The 21103-nt window shown below is 37.0% G+C and overlaps 3 protein-coding genes across 6 annotated transcripts; all 3 read left to right on the top strand.

Annotated features, from left to right (window-relative positions):
- Positions 1–723: 723 nt before the first annotated feature.
- On the top strand, positions 724–1294 carry LOC130749488 (SEED MATURATION PROTEIN 1). Its single transcript, XM_057602856.1, has one exon. The coding sequence runs from the start codon at positions 850–852 to the stop codon at positions 1189–1191; it is 342 nt and encodes a 113-aa protein (XP_057458839.1). The 5' UTR covers positions 724–849; the 3' UTR covers positions 1192–1294.
- Positions 1295–2431: 1137 nt separating this feature from the next.
- On the top strand, positions 2432–4723 carry LOC130743708 (protein FAR1-RELATED SEQUENCE 5-like). The gene has a single exon (XM_057595936.1). It carries the CDS (start codon positions 2432–2434, stop codon positions 4721–4723), a length of 2292 nt encoding a protein of 763 aa, XP_057451919.1.
- A 7807-nt stretch (positions 4724–12530) lies between these two features.
- LOC130745281 (BTB/POZ domain-containing protein At1g04390) lies at positions 12531–20766 on the top strand. 4 transcript variants are annotated; one of them, XM_057597453.1, is made up of 11 exons: positions 12531–12696; positions 12961–13099; positions 13277–13784; positions 13887–14020; positions 14102–14538; positions 14728–15858; positions 16545–16697; positions 17271–17801; positions 17970–18065; positions 19527–19666; positions 19962–20766. In XM_057597453.1, the coding sequence occupies exons 1-8, from the start codon at positions 12599–12601 to the stop codon at positions 17713–17715; spliced, it is 3045 nt and encodes a 1014-aa protein (XP_057453436.1). In that variant the 5' UTR covers positions 12531–12598; the 3' UTR covers positions 17716–17801; positions 17970–18065; positions 19527–19666; positions 19962–20766. The 4 variants fall into 4 exon arrangements, with proteins under 4 accessions (XP_057453436.1, XP_057453435.1, XP_057453437.1 ...); XM_057597452.1 differs by having other exon boundaries at positions 17958–18065; XM_057597454.1 differs by lacking the exon at positions 17970–18065.
- Positions 20767–21103: the final 337 nt, after the last annotated feature.

The raw sequence follows: 21103 nt of genomic DNA, 5'->3' as shown, positions 1-21103 counted from the left end.
ATTCTCAGGAATTTGTGACAGAAATATGCTGGATGAGTAGGCTGTACGAATAGAATAGAATGTATTCATGTAAGTTAATCTTAACTTTTTTTTGTTTGAAAATTTTCATTGTACTTACCTTTGTATTTCTACCATGAAATATGGCAAGCAAGAAATCATTTTGTGTAAAGATCGTGTAAACAGAAATATTGATGAGAAAATGAAATGGGAGGGGTTTAGAAGGGTTTGGATCATTCACACTAAGTTTTTTTTTCCAATGGAGAAGATCCACACCTGGATTTAGAACCCCTTCAATTCAATTCGTATATAGAATATTAATAACTAAATTGTAAATTATAAAAATATGTTAAACAAATCATAGAAAATTAAGTTTGGAGGGTATGAAACCCCTCATAGATACCATAAAAATCGTCCATATGTAATTCATAGGAAATTTTATTCAGCTAACTGCAGATTGTGGCAGTTTTGAGCCCACCGTGGGTTAAAAGATCCATGATTATTTCTATATTTATCACTATTCTCTACCGAGCTAGAACAAACTCATTTGTTCTAGAGCACATTTCATCTTCACCCTCACCGCTTAATTAGAAGAAAGAAATCCCTCTCTACCTTGCTACAACACTCACACTTGTCACCACATAGAAATTCCTCAACCTGGTCCACTCACACTTGTCACATAATTGTGCACACAACCAGCCACGCATCACAGTGCCTTTAGGCCTATAAATAAATCCACACTTTCATTCCCAGTGCCTACATTTTCATACAACATTCACCGCAACCAAAGCACATGCAACAATATTGAAGTTAATTGTGTCTAAGGTATATAGTTGCTACAATTAATCAAGTATGGCAAAGAGCAAAGATGATATCAAGTACGCAACATCTCAAGCGAGGCTATCAGAAGATGAAGCAGTGAGGGTAGCTTTCGTGCATGATACACCACTTGAAGGAGGCAAAATTGCAGACTCTGAACCGGTTGACTTGTTTTCAAGTGCTCACAACGTTGCAAAGAGTAGTAGTGGCCAGCAAACTGCAGATAATTCTCATAATCAAGCTCAGTTGCAACGTGGTGAGGATGCTGCTGTAAACACAAATAATGAAGGAGGTTCTACTCATCAGGACTTTACTACTGGGGCTCCTCGCTTGCCTAAGAAAGGGGCTCCACCAACCATGGCTCATAAATTTTGAACACAAAAGTAGAGACAGCCTTATACTTTTTGCATAGCTACCTAGCTATGAGGTTTTTTTAATATATAATTGTGTTTACCCTCCTATGTAGAAAAGTGAATAAAATGAGTTATTTTTGTTAAACCTTGTTTACAAGTAAAATGTGAATGTGACTTCTTTAAACTTAGTAGAAAATTGAATATATATTTTTGGGTTCCCCTATGGTGGACCAGTATTTTTTGGGTCTAATTTTACACCAGTGAAGTTACCCCCAGTCGACGGTTTTAATTAGCCAGTAATTTTTTTTATTACCTTAACCATAATCGTTAATGAGATTTTTAATTAATCATATTGGTACCAAATAAATAATACAAGTATTTTACCTTTGTTAAAAAAAAGTATCTTACCTTTCCCTGAGCTGTGAAATAGATCTGGTTCCTGTCTGGGTCATGAGTTTTCGTCGTCGGGCTTGAGAATCGAAGTTCTTTGGGTGTACCTCATCGATCACCCTTTCGGTTATCGTCGTTTTCGAAGGATCTGATCTGTGTTTGGTTATTTCCTCATTCTTCGAGTAGATTTGGGTCCTACCTGGGTTTTGAGATTTGTTGTTGAACCCCATCGATTATCATTTACGTGGTCGGGCTTTAGGTTCGAAGTTGTGTGGGTGTACCTCATCTATTATCATCGTGTTCGAAGGATCTGGTACGTGTTTTTGTATTTCATCGTTCTTCGATCTGCATTTACGGCGTCAAGTCTGAGATTCTCCTTCTTCAGCTTCGAAGGATCTTTACCGTCTTCCTCCTTCTTTAGCTTCGAAGGATCTGTTCCGTGTTCCTCCTTCTTCGATTGCAAGTTCGAAGTATTTAAGGTAAGACATGAGCTGTGTGTTTTACCTTTTGTTAGCTCCTTGTGTGTTAAATTTGTGTAACTGATTACAAGTTTGATTTTTCGTTTGCAATTTCTCAGTAGGATTTAATGGCAACCTCGTCAGAAGCGTGTTCGATGAACATCAATAATCATGAAATACAAGTTGGTAAATATGTCTTGGGTTTAGTTTCAGCATTAATAATTCATCAATGTGAATCTTTTGTATATTTGAATCTTTTGTATTTATCAATCTCAGGGTTTGGAAGATCTGTGTCTAGGAACTGAATAAGTTGAGGGGAATGATCACTACGAAAACGGCTCAGAAGAAGAACATGATGAGTATGATGATGTTGACTTCAGTTCAAGCAATGATGATGATGATGATGATCATCATATGATAGGTGAAGTTGGATCTGTTGCCCTGAATGATGAGAACAATATGGAGCATGACCATTTACAACATGGTATGCAAATGAATGCAGATGAAAATGAACAACCTGAGACAAATGGGGTGGAAGGTGAACCTCGTAGTCAAGTAAGAAAAATGATTTCAATTGATGGCATACAAGACATGGGTAATGTGAATTTCAAGATCTTAAGCAGCACTGAAGTGAAAGACTATGACTTTCTGGATAGAGATGTTGCATTCACCTTTTACAATCTCTATGCTAGGATGAATGGATTCTCAGCACGTAGGGGCAAGGTGTGTCACAAGCAAGGGCATAAAGTAGACAAATTTGGGGATTTAAGGACTCGCAAACGTGAACCCAAGAGGGATATAAGGTGTTTCTGCAAGGCTGAATGTCGGGTGCACATGGACTATGATACTGGTCGATGGTATGTAAAATCTTTTGCTGATGAACATTCTCATTTATTGTACATGGACAAGCATGCAGGCTTGCTAGCGCGCCATAGGAGAATGAATGATGCTGATGTAACACAGTTGAAGGACATGAGGAGAGTTGGCATCTCAACTCGTCATGTATTAGCTTCCTTAGCAAGTCAGAAGGGTGGATATGAAAATGTAGGGCACACGATGCAGGATATGTTCAATGAATTAGATAAGCAGAGGAGAAATGAACTTCCAGATGCTAGAGGTGCGTTATCTTATTTACGTAGTCTTAAAACTACTGATTCAGACATGTATTGGAGGCACATTGCAAATGAGAATGGTAGGCTGCAACATTTGTTTTGGGCTGATGGGCATAGCCAGAAGGATTACAAGCTATTCGGAGATGTCATAGCTTTTGATGCAACTTACAGGAGGAACAAATATTTTTGTCCACTGGTGGTCTTCTGTGGTGTCAACCATCACAATAGAACAATAATTTTTGGTGCTGCAATAGTTTCTAATGAAAAGGAAGAAACATATGTGTGGGTGCTTAATCAGTTTCTAGATGCAATGAAAGGTAAGATGCCATTGTCTGTTATTACTAACGGTGACAAAGCAATGAAGAATGCTATTAGAAGAGTTTTTCCAACGGCGCATCATAGACTGTGTGGCTGGCATCTGATTCAGAATGCAACTAGTAATGTTTCAAACCCCAGGTTCACTGCTCTGTTTAAGAATTGTATGTTGGGTGACCATGACATTGCAGAATTTGAGGCACTATGGGAGGAGATGGTTGTGGAGTGTGGAGTTCAAGATAATGAATGGGTGAAAGAAACTTATGAGAAAAGGTCGATGTGGGCCACTGCACACATGCGTGGACATTTCTTTGCTGGATTTCGGACGACATCGCGTGTTGAAGGGTTACATGCTCAAGTTGGAAGATATGTGAATTTCCGTAATAATTTAAGGGATTTCTTAGAGAACTTTTCACGATGCTGCAGTTACTTTAGATTCAAGGAAATTGATGATGACTTCAAATCTATTCACGGTAAGCAAGTTTTGCTCACATATTTAAAAAGGCTTGAGAAGTCGGCATCAGAAATATACACAAGGCAGATTTTTTTTATGTTTCGAAAGTTGCTTGAAAGGGCTTCAACATTTAGGGTGCGGGGGTACAAGAAGACAACAATGTGCCATATCTATTTTGTGTTCATGTACCGCAGGAAAGAAAAGGAATGGCATGTCACGTTTTGTCCATCTACTGAAGAGTTCAAATGCTCATGCCTAAGGATGGAGTCCGTAGGTATCCCATGTGATCATATTGTCGCTGTCTTGGTTGAACTAGATAAGGTTGACCTTCCAGAGAGCCTAATCTCGGCGAGATGGACAAAACATGTCAAAGATTCTCTTCCATGCAATGGTGATTCTAATGTTTGGGATCCAATGACAGTTTGCAGAAATGTTGCCTTAAATGAGAATTGCAGGCAGATGAACAAATTAGCATGTAGGAACTTCATGGATTATGAAGAGACGAATGTTGTCATAATGGCCCAGAAAAAAAGGCTTGAACAAAGAGCAGCAGCAGCAGCACAATCCTTGGGTGAGGGTGTTCTTGTTGGGGAAGACAAAGACAGCCACCTTCAAAATCCTCTTGTAGTTAGAACAAAGGGTTGTGGGAACAAATCAAATCAAGCTGGCCAGAAACAGAAAAGAAGCATTCGCTGTGGTAATTGTGGGGTGCAGGGTCACAATCGCAAAACTTGTCCTAACCGTGAACAACATAAAGTTTTGACACAAGACACTAATGCTGGTCCGAGTCAGATTATGGAAGAAGACAACAGTATGCGTGAATGATAAGGTATTGAGTTATTTGTTAAGGTATTGAGTTATTTGGTGAACCTTTTCTCTGTTATTTAACTTGCAGATGTTGTAATTTACACTAGTTCTGTTATTGCCGGTTGCAGATCACACATAGAATAGATGAAGGCATTAGTGGAACAATATTGCTATGTTGTGTTCGAGTCACTGTGTCACGATTTACGTAGTGTTGTTTTGAAGTAGGTTCCTAGACCTTTTAAATTAGTTGTAATGTACTCTAAGTTGGATAATGTGTTGTGGTATGTGACAGTATTGAAACTGTATGACAATGTTTGATGACAGTTAATGGTAGTATTGTACTATGGTAATGTGTTAGTGTTGACAATGTTTTACAATGTTTGGAGCATTAGGCAAAATGAGGTAGCATAAGAAACTATGTTTGATGACAGTTAATGGTAGTATTGTACTGTGGTAATGACTAAACACACACGATTATATTTATTTTAAGTAAAATGAACAACCTGTGTTGGACTTGGAAGACTATTGGTGGTACTGTTACCCCCAACTTGCTGTTTGTTTTGCACTACGGGAGTACTGAACCTATTGTTTGTACTGTCCAGTTGCTTCTTTGTATTGTCAGGATTGGTTTCTTCAATCCCAACATCAGATTTGTTACCCACACATTGTTTGGTGGTGTCTGTGACGTCCTCACTACCTCCAGCTGCAGTTGAGCCATTCTCATTAGGAGTAAGGTCAGTGACTTCACTTGAAGAAACTGGTTTTTTCACCCTCACTAACTCAGATTGAATGTTCTCCACAGTCACCAACAGATCATCTATTCGTGAGTTAAGAGCCTGCAGTTAAGTGAAAAGGGGGTTAGCACATGTGAGAGATTGTTTTCAGACTTTTGGAAAACAAGAATTTTAAGGAGAGTCAAATGCTTTTTCTACACCTTGTTTTGAACGAAGACCTCATTCACCAAAGTACCCATTCCCTTGAAAGCAAGGTTAATTTCCCTAAGTTCCTTAGCCATGTTCAAATCACCTCCTTCTGGGTTGCCTTCGTCCACAACCACGTTCTTATCCGCCATCTTCAAACGAAATGATGCTATGGAAAATTTCACACAAAAGGTCTCTGAGGTAACAAGTGGGTGCGTAGGGTTTACTGAGCTGACTTCCCTTGTATACATAGTATTATCTTTTTGTCTCTTTGTTGAGGTATCCCTTTGTTGAATTACATTCACACCCTCATTGAAGAAATAATAAAATATTATAGTCGTACAGATGCTAAAATTTGTCTGCATCTTCTAGTACACAATGTCATCATTACTACTTTTGTAGTTCGACTACATTTGAATTTTGTGTATAGGTGAATGCTGATATGGAATTTACAGTGGGACCATTTTACCTTTGACTTACACGCTGGTCTTGTACTTTATTTGATAAATGGAAAAATGGGTCCAGAACCAATGAAAGAACACATACACCAAACCATACATGTAATAAACAACCGGGAAAACAACCATGAAAGCAAGAAGTGAAAGACGTAAACACGAAAATATTAATGGTGGAATAACTAATAATAGTAGACTACTTGAAGTGATGATGAAAGACGTAACCACGTAAATAATAGTGGTGGAATATTAAACATTGGGTGCCCTTAAACATTCAACCCCTTTCAATTATTTAAACATAATAACAATTGCACCAAGAAAAACAACTCCAATAATAAACCCTAACATAACCCCCATCGTGAAAGGATCCACCGACATTTGGTCACGGTTCTCCAACACTGGGACATTCTCCTTTGCATGTGTTGCCACTCTTGCCACTTCTGCAAGGCAACTTTGAGAACCCAACTCCTGAGTGTCATCCCCACTGCAATGGACTTGCTGGGGTTGCTGGGCTTGCTGGATCTCTGTTGTAGCAGTCATGTCATTGCCCGTTGAAGGTGGCTCTGATCCTGCCCAGAAATTGTTCCATGCGGTCACCGCAGCTTCCCTCGTGTTGAAAGAATCGTGCAAATTGTTAGGGAACCCGTTAACCTGGTTGTAGCACTCCCCCCATGATGAATAAATCCCTGGCCAGCGTCCAACGAACACAACATAACTCTTGCCCTTGCCTTGACGTTTCATGTTGAGAAGAACCTGGAAGGAACTCTTTTTTGTATGTTGTTGAAGCTAACACAACGTCCCAATTGCCTTATATTAGGAAAAAAACATTTAATAGCTTAGTTGAACAATAAATGTTGACATGGCAATTAGGTGTACCGAAACGCAAGTGTTTGATACGGGTGTACGTAGCTTTTATTTATACCTTTTTACCTTAACCAACCTTCTTTCAATTGCAGTTGTGTAAAGAATAACAATTGGTGTCGTACATTTCGCATTAAACACGTTCGCGAATTCCAAGTTCGAAAATAAGAGACCATATCGGATCTCCCCTTTAGAAGCGGATCAACGGTGTGTGTTCAACCACGCTTTTGTGTCAGTGTATGCGTACAGTAGTAAACCTAGACTGTACAGACGACGACAGGCATGTGTTGCTGTGACTTGTCCCATCGAATTTAATGCATTCAGCACTTGCACACGAAATATTTTTGGCTCGTTCGGTTAGGCGGGAAACCGCACAATGAAACTACAATTGGAAGTACAATGGCTCGTTAGGTATGGATATGGACCATGGACCCTGGGTAATACAACTCTTAATAATGTTGTGTTTAGGGTTTAGGCCTTAGGGTGTGATATTAGTGTACAAATTTAGACTGAACAAGTAAGTTAGTTAAGGTAAGTTAAGGGAAAAATTGAGTAAGTGAACGTAAAAATTTAGTAAATAAAGTGAGTAAGGATGAAACCAAATGTAAAAATTTAGTAAACAACATAAGTCAGGGAATGAAAGAGTGAAAAACTAGGCGCGTGATGGGAAAGCTCGACACGGGACCTTAGTGAGTAAGGGGAAAGTAGGACACGAGCCCTTAGCGAGTAAGGGTGAAACCGAATGTACATAACAACGTAAGTCGGGGAATGAAAGAGTGAAAAACTAGGCGCGTGATGGGAAAGCTCGACACAGGACCTTAGTGAGTAAGGGGAAAGTTGGACACGAGCCCTTAGCGAGTAAGGGTGAAACCGAATGTACATAACAACGTAAGTCGGGGGAATGAAAGAGTGAAAAACTAGGGCGCGTGATGGGAAAGCTCGACACAGGACCTTAGTGAGTAAGGGGAAAGTTGGACACGAGCCCTTAGCGAGTAAGGGTGAAACCGAATGTACATAACAACGTAAGTCGGGGGAATGAAAGAGTGAAAAACTAGGCGCGTGATGGGAAAGCTCGACACGGGACCTTGGGTTGTATATGTTTTGTGATTGGGAAACACAAATTTTTTTTTTTTCAGAAATCAACACCGTGTTTGGACATATATTGGGCTGGTCCAAAATTCTGATCCAACCCGGTAACTAAAGCAAACAAACAAAAATTCAACGACCTTCGTCTTCATCGTTTAGGGTTGTTTGCCACAATGCAACTCATCGCGGTTAACAGGAACAGACACCCAAATACGCTTACACTAGATCGGAGGTAATACAACATGAAGCTGCGCTTTGACGGAATCTCGCTTCTTGGGGTAATAGAATACTACCCTAGAACACTAAATTCCCAAACACCAACAAGACGAAATCCCAAATCACTTCACTTTGACGGAATCTCGCTTTTTGAACTTATTGCCTGCTACTCGACCTTTGATTCAACCTTTGACGGAATCCAAATCACTGACGGTGGTCGCTCACGCCGGAAGAACAAAGCACCGTCGAAGTACATATCAATTACCCACAGTAACTAATAACTAGGGTTAACTATCATATTGGTCCCTGTGTTTGAGTCGCCGTCTGAGGTAAGTCCCTCCCCGGAAAATATTTGGTCTAAAGTCCCCGTGTTTGAAAAACTTTTGGAGCGGGTCCTCGCCGGAGGGCGGAGCTCCGGCGAGTGCTTAAATGGCACGCTGACGAGGATAAAAATGCTTACGTGGAATATAAAAATTAAAAAAAAAATTAAAAAAGTTATACATCAGACTACTAAATTAAATTAATAAAATAAAATAAAATAAAAAATATAAATCATCATCATGACCCATGATCCTGCTAAGAGGAAACCACAACCCCAAATCTCATCATCATCCCAGATCAACCCCAAATAATCATCATCATCAATTCATCCTCACCTGCAACCTTGCATCCTCACCCCCACCCCACCCCACCCCCAACCTTAACCCGATCCCACCCCCAACCTCAGTTCCCCACCCGCAACCTCAACCCGACCCCTACCCCCAACCTTAACCTCAACCCGCACACAACAACACAAACCCAGAACACCAACCCCAAACCCCAGCAACATCAACCCCAACCCCCTCATTCCTCCCACGCTCCCCAACCAAATCCCGTCAGCAGAAACCTAGATCGGGAACCACCACTTCCCCAAATCGAAAAGAGTTTGAACCAGCTGAAGAATAAGGTAGAAGAAATGAGAGAGAAAGAGGAGTGAGTGACGGAGCCTCCTCCATGTCGGAAGCAGAAGAAACTATGGGTGAAGCCTGATGAGTGGATCTATCAAGAGAATGAAGACTGATGTTTTGGTTTTTCTGGATCTATCAAGTGGTTGATCGATCTCTTCACCTCTCTCTTCTCTCACCCATGTTCTGGGTTCTTCTGGATCCAAACTTAGATTGGGGTGGGGATTTCGGTTGGGGGTAGGGGTTGGGGTTTTGGTTTTGGTTCCGATTGCAGGTGAGGGTGAGGATGCGGGTTGGGGTTTGGGGGTGAAGTTGCGGGTTGGGGTTTGGGGTTTGCGGGTGAGGGTTGAGGTTGGGTGAAGGAGGTTGCGGGTTGGGGTTTGGGGGTGAGGGTGAGGGTGCAGGTGGGTGAGGGTTGAGGTTGGGTGAGGTCGTGAGGGTTTGCAGGTGGGTGAGGGTAAGGGTGAGGTTGGGTGAGGGGGTTTAGAAACTATGGGTGAGGTTTGAGGTTGGGTGTTCTGGGTTTGTGTTGTGTACTGGGTTTGAGGTTGAGGTGTTTTGATGATGATGATGATTCTGGAGTGTTATTTTTTGGGTTAATTTGGGGGAATTGAAGTTAATTTGGGGGGAAATTGATTTTGTTAATTGATTTAGGGTTAGATTTGTTAATATGTTTAATTGTAGTTAATTTGATTAATGAATCTGACATGTAATTTTTTTTAATTTTTTAATATTTTTTTAAATCCACGTAAGCATAACTAACACAGTCAGCGATCCAAATCATCACTCGCCGGAGCTCCGCCCTCCGACGAGGACCCGCTCCAAAAGTTTTTCAAACACGGGGACTTTAGACCAAATATTTTCCGGGGAGGGACTTACCTCAGACGGCGACTCAAACACAGGGACCAATATGATAGTTAACCCTAATAACTACAATCGATGTTACTAATTTTAAAAGAAAAATTCATCTTTTTTTTTAAATTAAAAATTAATCCGTCCAGAATTAACCTACCTAAAATGGTATTTAACTAAATCCATTTGCCTAATTTAATTATAATACTGTCCATAGCCGGTCAAAATACCGATAACTGAGTAGTGCAAAATTAAACTATCAAACAAGTTACATCATATTTACACCGGATCACATTTATAATTCTAGGGAGAGCTAGAAGATAAATGAGTTGGGTGAGAGATATTCAGAGATCAATTTTTGAAGGGTGCAATTTATCATTTTGATGTAAAAAAATAATAGTGGGAAAAGGAAGGAAAGGTTTTTCTTTTTTAATAAGCCATTAGAAAAGGAAGGAAAGGTGATTCAATAAATATTGGTTCTAGTCGATTCAATAAACTTGATGATCTAAATTGGGTAGTGTTAAGCTCAAAAAATGTCATCAAATTTTTGGCTTAGATTTAAAAAACATAATTTGCGCCCGACCTACGGATTTTTTAACCAAGTTTTTCTGCAAATATATTTTTAATTAAATATTTATTATATATATTATTAAATTCTTTTGAATTTTCTTATGAATGTTTCTATTAAATATTTATATTAAAAATACTTGCGAATTTTCTTGTGAATGTTCCTTGAAATATATTTGAACAGAAATTTTGTAAGTGAATTCTGCATGTATCTGAGCATTTCCTTGTGTGAAGGGGTTCAAGTTGCGCGACTTGAATAATAATCCACTAACAATTCATGTCCTGCATGCTAAGTATTGCCATATCCAATCTAGAAAAATTCATCTTGGTTTCAAGGTAGTCCTAATAATTAAAAAAAATGAAGTCTATTGATGGATTTCAAGAATGACAATTTGGCCATTTAAAAACATGAAATAATCCAATTTGTCAATACTAAAAAAAAATTATGTTAGTAGTATATGTGGTTTTGGTAGCTTTAACTGCCATAATTTGCGCAGATTTTTGTAAAAGTTTATTAAGTTCTTAAAATTTTAGACATCGTGATCCTTCTTCATCGAGCTTAGATCTTTTTTGCAACTCGATGCTTTTCTTCTTCGAGTTTAGGTCTCACTTTCTCTATTAAGCTTCTGCCTTCTCTTCCTCGGAATCTCCATAACTATTCTCGTTGTTTCTTTCCTAGCTTTTCAATCCGCAATGGAAGTTAACCTCTCCTTTGGTTAGGAGATTCAAAGGGGTGGGACGACAATGACACAGTGTTAATCTTTAGTTAGAGCGATAATTATTTAACTAAATCTATTTGTATATTATAAAGTTGAGTCCTCATTCTAGAGAGTGACACACTCAAACACTATATCCTCTCACACATGAAGTCACATCATCATATCAAAGGCTTAAATATGCTTTTAGTCTTTATAATACACCCTCTTTTGTTTTTATTCTTTTTAAAATGTTTTTCCGTTTTTCATACTCGCTATATCAAACATTATGTTTTTAGTCTTTGATGTTTTTTCATCCAAAAAGAAGGTTACAATAAAGTTAACATTAAAAAGAGAACCTATAAGGCCTAAAAGTGTAAGTCAACAACTAAGAAGAGCAAGGTATATGTTAATGGTGGCGATGAAGTAGTATCTATATAGTGCATGAGATTGATGATAACTATCAAGTTGGAGAACTTCTTAGTGATGCATGTGATGAAGACAATGATGATTCTACTATATCAAGGTTTGAGAGGTTTAAGAAGAAAGATATAACGTACATAAAATCTTATAGATAGAAGAGGTTCTTAGAACTACTTTTATTAGTATTGGATGAAAAACTTAATGTCAAGGACTAACAACAAAATGTTTGATCAGTTGGAAATGAAAAACGGAAAAAAGACCAAAAACGAAAAGAAGGTATGTTACAAGGACCATAAACATATTTAAGCTTATTTTAAAATACCCATTGCCTCTCTCTTATTCTCTGAGTAAGTGTAGGTCTCTGATGCACTTCATTTATATTTTCCACAAAATATTCTTTTCATGAGCTATTTATGTCTTTTCTTTTTGACTCTCAATTTTTCTCCTAAAAATTACCACAATTTGATAATTTACAGGTGCTTTCTATGGTCAACCACTTGAATAGTAGTGATATTACTTTCAAAATTTTCAAACTATATTTATATTTTAAGATGTATGGTTTAAAAGAAATTTAAGATAAGGTAATAAGACCTATAAAATGATTATTACTTTTGAAATGTAAAGAATCAATGATTCAAATATTATTTTAATCTGGTAAAAAACAATATATAATTTTATTCATTTAATTTAATATTAACTTAATATATTTTTTCTAGAGTATGTAATTATGTCGATAATCATAACAGTTAAATTATTGATTTGTTTAAAATAAGAGATAAAGATATTGATTTTGTTGAGCATTTAAATAAAAAGAAAACCAACCATCTCCGTCGTCGATTCTCTCACAGTTGCAGCAGCTCCTCCTCCATCCACCATGAAATCCTCAAGAGAAAAAGAAAACAACCGCTGCATCAGTTGGCACATCCACACCCTCCATAATCGTCTTCTCCACGCCTTAAACCTTGGCACCAGGTCCCACCTCAAACCCCATCTCTTCACAATTCATTCATAAATTGTGTTTCTCTTGTTCATGATCATTGTGTTTATACTTCATTCCTGTAAATTTTCACAAGCTATATCTAATTATCTATCATGTTGTTACCTTGTGCTGGATGGTAGTGGTACCCATCAATCATACTTGGTTAAGTTTCGTTGATTTCGCCTGCGATCGATCCAATTACGCGTTTAATTTTGTGGGTTGTTCCTGTATAATTTAGTTTTTGAGTATTTTGGCAGGCATTTTGATGAGAAGACAGATAGATGGAAGTGGCAGTGTGCCAACCTTGAAGTGCAGAAAAATGTTCTGCGATCCATGGACGCGTTTCTTGATTCGATATCAGGAGATGCACGGGCCGTACGCCATACTATTGTTAAGGTACCTCATTTACTTTGAAGTTTGATATCTTGATATGAATTTGAACTTTGAAGTTTATGACTATGTATGTATCGAAGTTTGTGTGTTTGTGTGTGAATTGGAATTAATCAATTTGTGAGATTCAATAATATTGGAATATGAACTTACTAGTACTACTACATTGTTTTACTTCTTTAGGAATCTGTTGGTGAGGTTTTGGGAGCATTATTATGGATTCTTCAATGCAAAAGTGGCCCTTTGTTAAGCATGGCATCGAATGTGGCGTTGAAGTTAGTTAGTGTTTTACCAAATCTGCTATTGCAATCACATTTGCTGGATCTTGTGTCTTGTCTATCATCCTTGTTGTCTTCACATCAAGTTGAAGTTGCAGTACCCTGTGCAACTGCTTTGAATTTGGTAATCTCAAATTTGAGTGCTACGAAGGAGAAAGCAGTTATGGAAGCATTGAAAGAAAAAGAGATTTCCATTTGTATTGTTGGAAATATAAAGGATTTTGCTGGAGGTGCGAAGAAAATCGGATACTTTGAAGAGATGGCTTCACTTTTGAGCACAATACTGTTGCGGTGGCCTTCGTCTAGGTTCCCTGTTTGTAATGATGTTAAACTTATGGAATGTTTAGCAAACATGCATACAGGGACAGATAGTTCTACCAAACTTGTAATTTTAAAACTATACACGTCATTAGGTATTAAAGTAACCCGCATTCTCCTCTACAAAAATAAGTTTTTAATTGCTATTTTTCACTGTCAAGCATTTAGACCCACTGATTTACTATTTTTAATACCAGCTTTATGTGGCTCTGTGGCGAAAAAACTTATGGAGGATGGAAAAGTATTTCTACAAATGGTTGTGCGGGCAATGGGAAAATCAAACCCTCATGATGTTCAGATAGAGGGGTTTAAGCTTGCTCGATGTCTATTTGTAAGAGTTTATTATTTTCTATGATAAATGTTTGAATATATATGGCACTGTACCTAACAATGATTAGTTTTATCTGCTCAGAGATCCCAAGAGAATTGTTTGCAAGTGGTGGATTTGTGTGGTGAAGCTCTTGTTGAGGCCATAATTTGTGGGATGAGAGAAACAGGTCCGATTTCCCAGAAAAATGGGAACAACCATGGCTCTTTATTAATGGAAGCATGTCAGTTGGCTCTTATAACACGTTGGGCTGGTGATCATCATATCAGTTTTTGGAAACAAAGAATTGACAGAGTCCTCCTTAATCTTCTGATTGAAAATATTCAAGACCAATCATCAGAACTTGTCTTGTCATTGGATAAACAAATATCCTTGGTGAAGGAGGGATTAAAATCCAACTATCAACTTGGTCTGAGGAGTTATGTGTGGGACATTCTTGGGTGTCTTATGATACATTATGGAGAAAGTACCCCTGGGACTGGGAGTAAGCTCCACATCAACTTACTAATTATGTGTGCATGGTAAATTTTATTCCTTCCATTTTCTTGATGACTGTAAAATGTGTGTGTACATTGATGTTACAAATATCTGAAGTCACTGTTTCTTTATGCTACTGTTTATTGTATTCTTAAAATTTCATAGCTGAACATTTAATAGTCCTTCATTTTTTGTGTCCATATTTGCTATTTCTGATTTCCCCTTTTTTGTAGCTTGACGTTTGCGGATACAATTCAAAATTGGTGCCGAATATGTCAAAAGGATGTTGATGATAATCTTCAAAGCGAACCAGTATCAAGGGCTGTTCTAATGATGATTTATTCTCCATGTGATTACATTTCCTCACGTGCTAGATTCTTGTTATCTGATATACTGAAGGTGAGAGGCATGACATGCTTGGAAAACATAATGCATACTTTAGATTATACATCATCCCTAGAAAGCTATGGTTCGTTTGATAAACTTCAACTTGTTATTAACTTAATTGGGTTAACTTGTCTCTCAAGTTTAACACAGTATCAAAGATGTATCATTGAAAGCAAAGGGATAAAGGCAGTTGTTCTTCTTTTGAAACGATGCTTAAGTATTGACATTCATGTCGAAAGGCCTGAAATTGCTCCTCATTTGTATACAACATTCTATGAAAGGTCTTGTTGTTGGATTGGTAGAGGAGATTGGGAAGGTTCCAATGTTCTTTTATTTTATTGTTTGTGGGGCTTAGCTGAATTTCTTCATCAATGTGGCCTTTTACATGATAAAGATCCGCAATTTACTACAGAAGTGACTAACATTAAAGCTCAATTAGTTACCAAACTTCATGAGATCTACAGTAGCACTTCTTTCAGTCCAGGAGTGAAATGGTATGTTTCTTATATTCTAAGTCATTTCGGATTCTATGGTTTCCCAAATGAATTTGCCAAAAGGATTGGGAAATCTTTTAATAAGGAGGAATATGCAGATTTGCTACTTGTAGCAAATGGGGGTTCTGTGAGTGTTCATGGTATTATCCTTGCTGTTCGATGCCCATCACTTCTGCCACCTGAAGTCTTATCTAGTAGTAAAAGTTCTAAAGAAGTAACACAGAAGTTTGTTGGAGAGACCATGAGGGAAGTTCGTTTATCTTCTCGTGTTGATTATGAAGCATTGTTGATGTTGTTGGAATATGTATACTTGGGATCCTTACATGCGGGAGAAGAAATGGTAAAGAAGCTGAAGATTCTTGCTAGTCGCTGTAATCTACAGCCTCTGTTTCAAATGCTTTGCAGAGAACGTCCAAATTGGGGCAGACCTTTCCCCAGCTCTAATCTTACTTCATCTCTTGATTCAGCTGGAAGTTGTTTTTCGTACGGTTTGCTTCTTGATCATATTCTTCTAGATATCTTGAGATCATATTATTGGTGACAGTAATTTTGTGTTTTCTTTTTTGTCGCTGTCTCTTTCCATATTTATTTCCATTAAAACTCTCCATTAATTCACATATACTTGAGTAGCAGCCTTGAAATTAGTATTATATTAGGTTCACTTTATTTCTTGTTTTTCAAATTAGATTTCTGCTTCTGAAAGCACTATTGAACTTGGAAACTGTTGCTGAGATTGGCTACTAAAGGCAATTGTAATATCAAGTATGATGTAAAACAACTATTGGTTAAGTACTTACAGATTAGAGCTTCCTTACTGATTAGAATTGTATTGTCATATGATCCAGGGAAAGTTGAAGGTTTCTACTCAATGAGAAAATCATAACAATGAGATTTTGATAGGTACCATTAGTAAATAGTTTAGTTAGTTGAGGTAGTTTTGATTAGTTTGAAAGTGAGAAAGAATGTAATAGATAAGAGAGATTTAGAGAGAAGCATCATCTTTGGGATCATTGTAATTGGGAATTGGGAGACACCAGGCTCTCTCGAATAACATGGAAATTCAATAGTATCAGTTTTTTTCTTTCTTCTTTAGGCTGGTACCTATAAAACTTTAACATTTATTTGAAGAGTCTGGGAGAGATTCTAATTTAATTCATTTTTCTTTTCAGAGATGTCATATTGGAAGCTAAATCAAATAAACTTGTTGGATGGGCATGCAATATTTGTTCTCACTCGGTACCACATGTGCATGTTCACAAAGTTATCTTGCAGTCTGGCTGTGATTATTTACAGGGTCTGTTCCGATCAGGAATGAAAGAGAGGTGATCATTGAACTAGAAATTGATAGTTTATGTGGTTTACTGTTCTCTCATATACAAATGATGAAAGTGACACCAAAAAGTTTAAATTAAAAACATTGGCTGTGTGAAAATTAAAGAACATGGTCAAAAGACAGACATGCATATGTGTTTGTATCTCATTCTTTGTTGACCAACATCAACCTGTTCTGTGGTTAAACTCTGATTAAGGCCCAAGTTTAAATATTCTCTTTGCAAGCATATTCTGATATATTAGTGTTTAGATTCATGTTCTTGAGTCGTGGAGTTTATAATTTAATGTAAGTATTGGTTGGAAGTGACTCGGAACCATGTCCTTTGTTATCATGATTTGTATTTGTTATATACATCTCATCTTAAGTTGTTGACTTGACTTGACTGCATTTGAACTTTCAAGTTAGTCTGGGGCTTCCTTGTAGATTAGAGCAAGGATATTTCATTTTTGATGAGAGACTTCTATACCTGTATTCGCTGTTTGTTTAAATTTTTGAGGTCCTTTTTTTATTGCTTTCTCTGTTCCCTTTGTGGGTCCATCTTGAATGTTATTCATTTTTGCAGTCATTTACCAGTCATAAAGGCTCCTATTAGCTGGGAAGCTTTGATGAAACTAATACATTGGTTTTATTCTGATGAGCTGCCAAATCCTCCCTCTGGATGTTTGTGGGTTAATATGGATGATGAAGAAAAGCTATTCAATCTGCAACCATATGTGGAGCTCTGTTGGCTTGCTGAGTTCTGGATTTTGGAAAATATTCAGGAAGCCTGCTGGAATGTGATTATGTCTTGTCTTGATTCTTCTGTGCAGTTGGCCTTTAAAGTAATCAAAATGGCATATGAGCTCTCTTTGTGGAAGTTAGTTGACATTGCTGCAAATCTCATGGCTCCTTCATATAGGCAATTGCTAAATTCTGGTGAACTTGAAGAATTTGATGACGCGCTAGTTCAAATAATTTATTCTGCTTCACTTCGACTTAACCAGGAAGGCAAAAATTGCTTTAGGTGATTATTTTCTTCAAGACGATTCATAGTGCGGGAGATTCAGGAGCTGTGTAGTAAAATTCGTCAGGAGCTTAACATTTTATATATTAGGTATGTTGAAATTTTGTTAATTCCTCCTTTTCCAAATTACTGATAGGAAAAAATCAAGTTCTCCCATCTTTATAATTTATATAACTTCCAGAAACTTTTAATTATTATCTAGATTTTGTATTTTGTCAAACTCATATTGTTAAGAATTTTCCTAAGGTGCAATTGAAGATATTGGTGTCACTGGATTTCTGTTCATCAAACATCAGGCCAAAGCATAGTCTTCATTCAATTAATGAGTTCCACCTAACTCCATCTTATTTTTTGGTAGGTAATTTTTTATTTTGAAACCACATTCTAACTAATTTTGATTTTTATATTAATAGGTAATTAGGTATTCTGAATGTAAATGATCTGCTTTGAGAAACTTTATCCTTTTCTGTCTACTAAGTATGTCATATATGCCTATAAAAGAGAATTTCTAGCAATACACTCTACTTTCCAATGCGCACTCTCTTGTTGTTTGAAATTTATGTGGGTCTGATTAGAACCGGGTAAGAAAGAAAAATATGGAAGAAGAATTGAATGAAAGAAGAATTTTATTGAGAACACCCTGATTCTCCAGGATTGGGAAACAGAGGAGAAAAAAATTACTAAAAAAGAATAGCCCCCCTGGATTTTTAGAGTCCAGTCCTCTCCACTATTACTAACTGATTTCATAACCTCTCCCCCTTTTTTCAGTGTTATTTAACTCAGACCGGCGGTGATCAACTCAGTTGAGATACTAGTTTAATGACTCAGTATTAGACCAATGAGCTGCTGGTTGAATCGGTCAAGATTAAAACAAACACACACACATATATATATATATATGTAAGTAAAAATTAATACTATTTTTTTATATAATGTAAAAAACTAAATATTTGTCAACATAAAAGTATTTGTCAATGCGGGGTGGTTTGTGCCAACTTGGACGGTGATGTGGTCAGGAAAGTCCCTAAACACGCCTCAAGTTAGGCTTGTTAATGAAGCTTGTTTCAATAAGACAAAAGAGCACGGAAAACTGAAATGAACTGGTCAACTTCTCTTTGCTTATTTCTTTTTAATTTAAAAAATATTTTTAACCATTTATTATTTATTTTATATTATATGTAATATGAATAAACTATATTAATTTGAAAACAAACTATGATAATTTGAAATTTAATTAGTCTAAATTTCTTATATGATGGAGGATGGTGAAAGTTTAATTGTATTTTTTTTATTTTGGTCCTTTGTATATTCCACATGGATATTTAAAAAAATAAAGATATCCACGTTAGTAAAAACCTACATGTCATCATGCCACATAATCACAAAAAATGGCTTGAGGGACCAACACCTCAAGTGCCAACAAGTGAGGGTAAACCGTCGAAAAATTAATTGAGGGATGAAAATCAATAATTCGCTTTAGTTCAGGGACAAAAACATATTTAACCCTACAATCTTTTATCAAGAACTGTAAATTAGAAGAGGCTCTGTCAGGAAGAGAGTCCGCTTCTTTTCTACACACTGGGTCGCAAGAAGAATTTTTCCACGTCCAGACCCATGACTAGATCCTCCGCGAAGATTCATAACAGAATTTCTCATTCAAATAGTGACTAGAATGCGCATGAACAGTACTAAAGCTATATACCTTTTGGGTAGAGGGAACTTATGCTCTATAATCGTTGTAAAATAATTGATGATTTGTAAGAAGACATAAATTATGTAGATTGTAATGATTCAATGTCTGAACTTTTTGCACAGGGAAGTCCTTTCAATCTGGTGTGGAAATGAAATGCTGTTGGAAGTCAATTGCAGTTCCTGCTCTTTGAAAGAAAAACACCACCTAATGGAATTATGGAGGAGAAAAAACTTGACAGCCAAATAGGTTAATCAAGCTCAAGGTAGTTTACATAGGGAATTACAAACTCTATTTTATCTGTCTTCAGTCTTCTCCTATCCACACCTCATAATTCTCATTGCAACCCAAATTCAAAATCCATCTTTGACCTTCAAGGCCAGGCCTCTTTCCTATGAAGTATTTTTTTTTTTCAAAAACAAGAAAGGGAGGCTTGTTTCAATAGATTTCCAAGTGCTTCTACGCAGATGCATTTTTTATTTTTTATTAATTTCTAATTTTTCAATTTAGTTTCAGTTTATTTATTTGACTTGTATTTCCTTTACTTTTTGCTTTACAAGGACAATCTTCCAGGAACAACAGGGGATGTCAGCTTTGAAAATGTAGAAGTTTGATACTACTCAAATAAGAAAGAATACAGGGGCTTTGAAAGGGAGACGCTGACGAGTTAACATTAAATTGGACTAAGGCAGGGGACAAGTGCTGTTTTGGAAGGCATGAAAACAACGAAGGTATCATACAAATTGTGCAGTCAAGCTCTCTCCTAGCAAGCCCCTCCTATAAAAAAGATAACACTGCTCCCCCTTAACCAAATCATACTCCTTCATTTCAAATCATGATACATGGCATGTATGGTTATTTGTTCTCCATTTTTCTTTTTAAATGAAAAAAAGAAAATTACTGTAAATTTGTGAGAAGGGATATATTGACTCTATAGTGATACTGGAGCACTGAATTTGTTCCAACTTCCAAGTAACCCCCACCGATGGGCAAAACAATATTGTAGTAGTGAGTATGGGAGGACTATTTTTCCCTGGTTGCTTTCTGTTATCTTTTGGCTGTAAGTTCTGATGAAAAGTCACAGATTGATTAGAGATATGATCAAGTCTTTGTAAAGGGTAAGCAACCCTCACCCCCAAGCTAATTTTTGAGGTAGAGTTACATTGAATCTTTATTTTTGGCTATGTCTCTGGTCAATGTGTGAACACCCCTCACATCTAGGGTTGGACATCTGCAGTGTGGCCTAATAAAAGGATTCAAGATTGGCTTTGACCTCATATTAGAATGAGGTTGAATCTAACTCAACCTTATCAGCTAATATAGAGGTGAGGGTTGCTCTAACATTTATAAAGACTTATTTTGTGATATCTCCACTCAATATAATACTTCTCGTGAAGTTGGACATCTGCTACGAGGTTGTAGGGGATAAATCCTTGTAATACTTGGGGTTTGTACCCAAGTAGTGTTAGTTTTATAGCAAAATTACAGTTTTGGGGTACCTTTTTTTTTATTTACCATTCTGGTATAAATCGCCACGGTCAGTGGCGATTTTATTTTTTATTTTCATATTTTTTAAAGAATCGCCAATGCTATTGGCGTTTTAGTTTTTTTTTTCATTTTTTTATTAAATCGCCAACCACGTTGGCGTTTTTCTTATTTATTAACTTTTTTTTGTAGCAATCGCCAACCATGTTGGCTTTTT

Source organism: Lotus japonicus, chromosome 3 (assembly GCF_012489685.1).
Source record: "Lotus japonicus ecotype B-129 chromosome 3, LjGifu_v1.2".
NCBI lineage: Eukaryota > Viridiplantae > Streptophyta > Magnoliopsida > Fabales > Fabaceae > Lotus > Lotus japonicus.
Note: the sequence above shows the minus strand (reverse complement) of the source record. Positions and strands in the feature narration are given on the sequence as shown.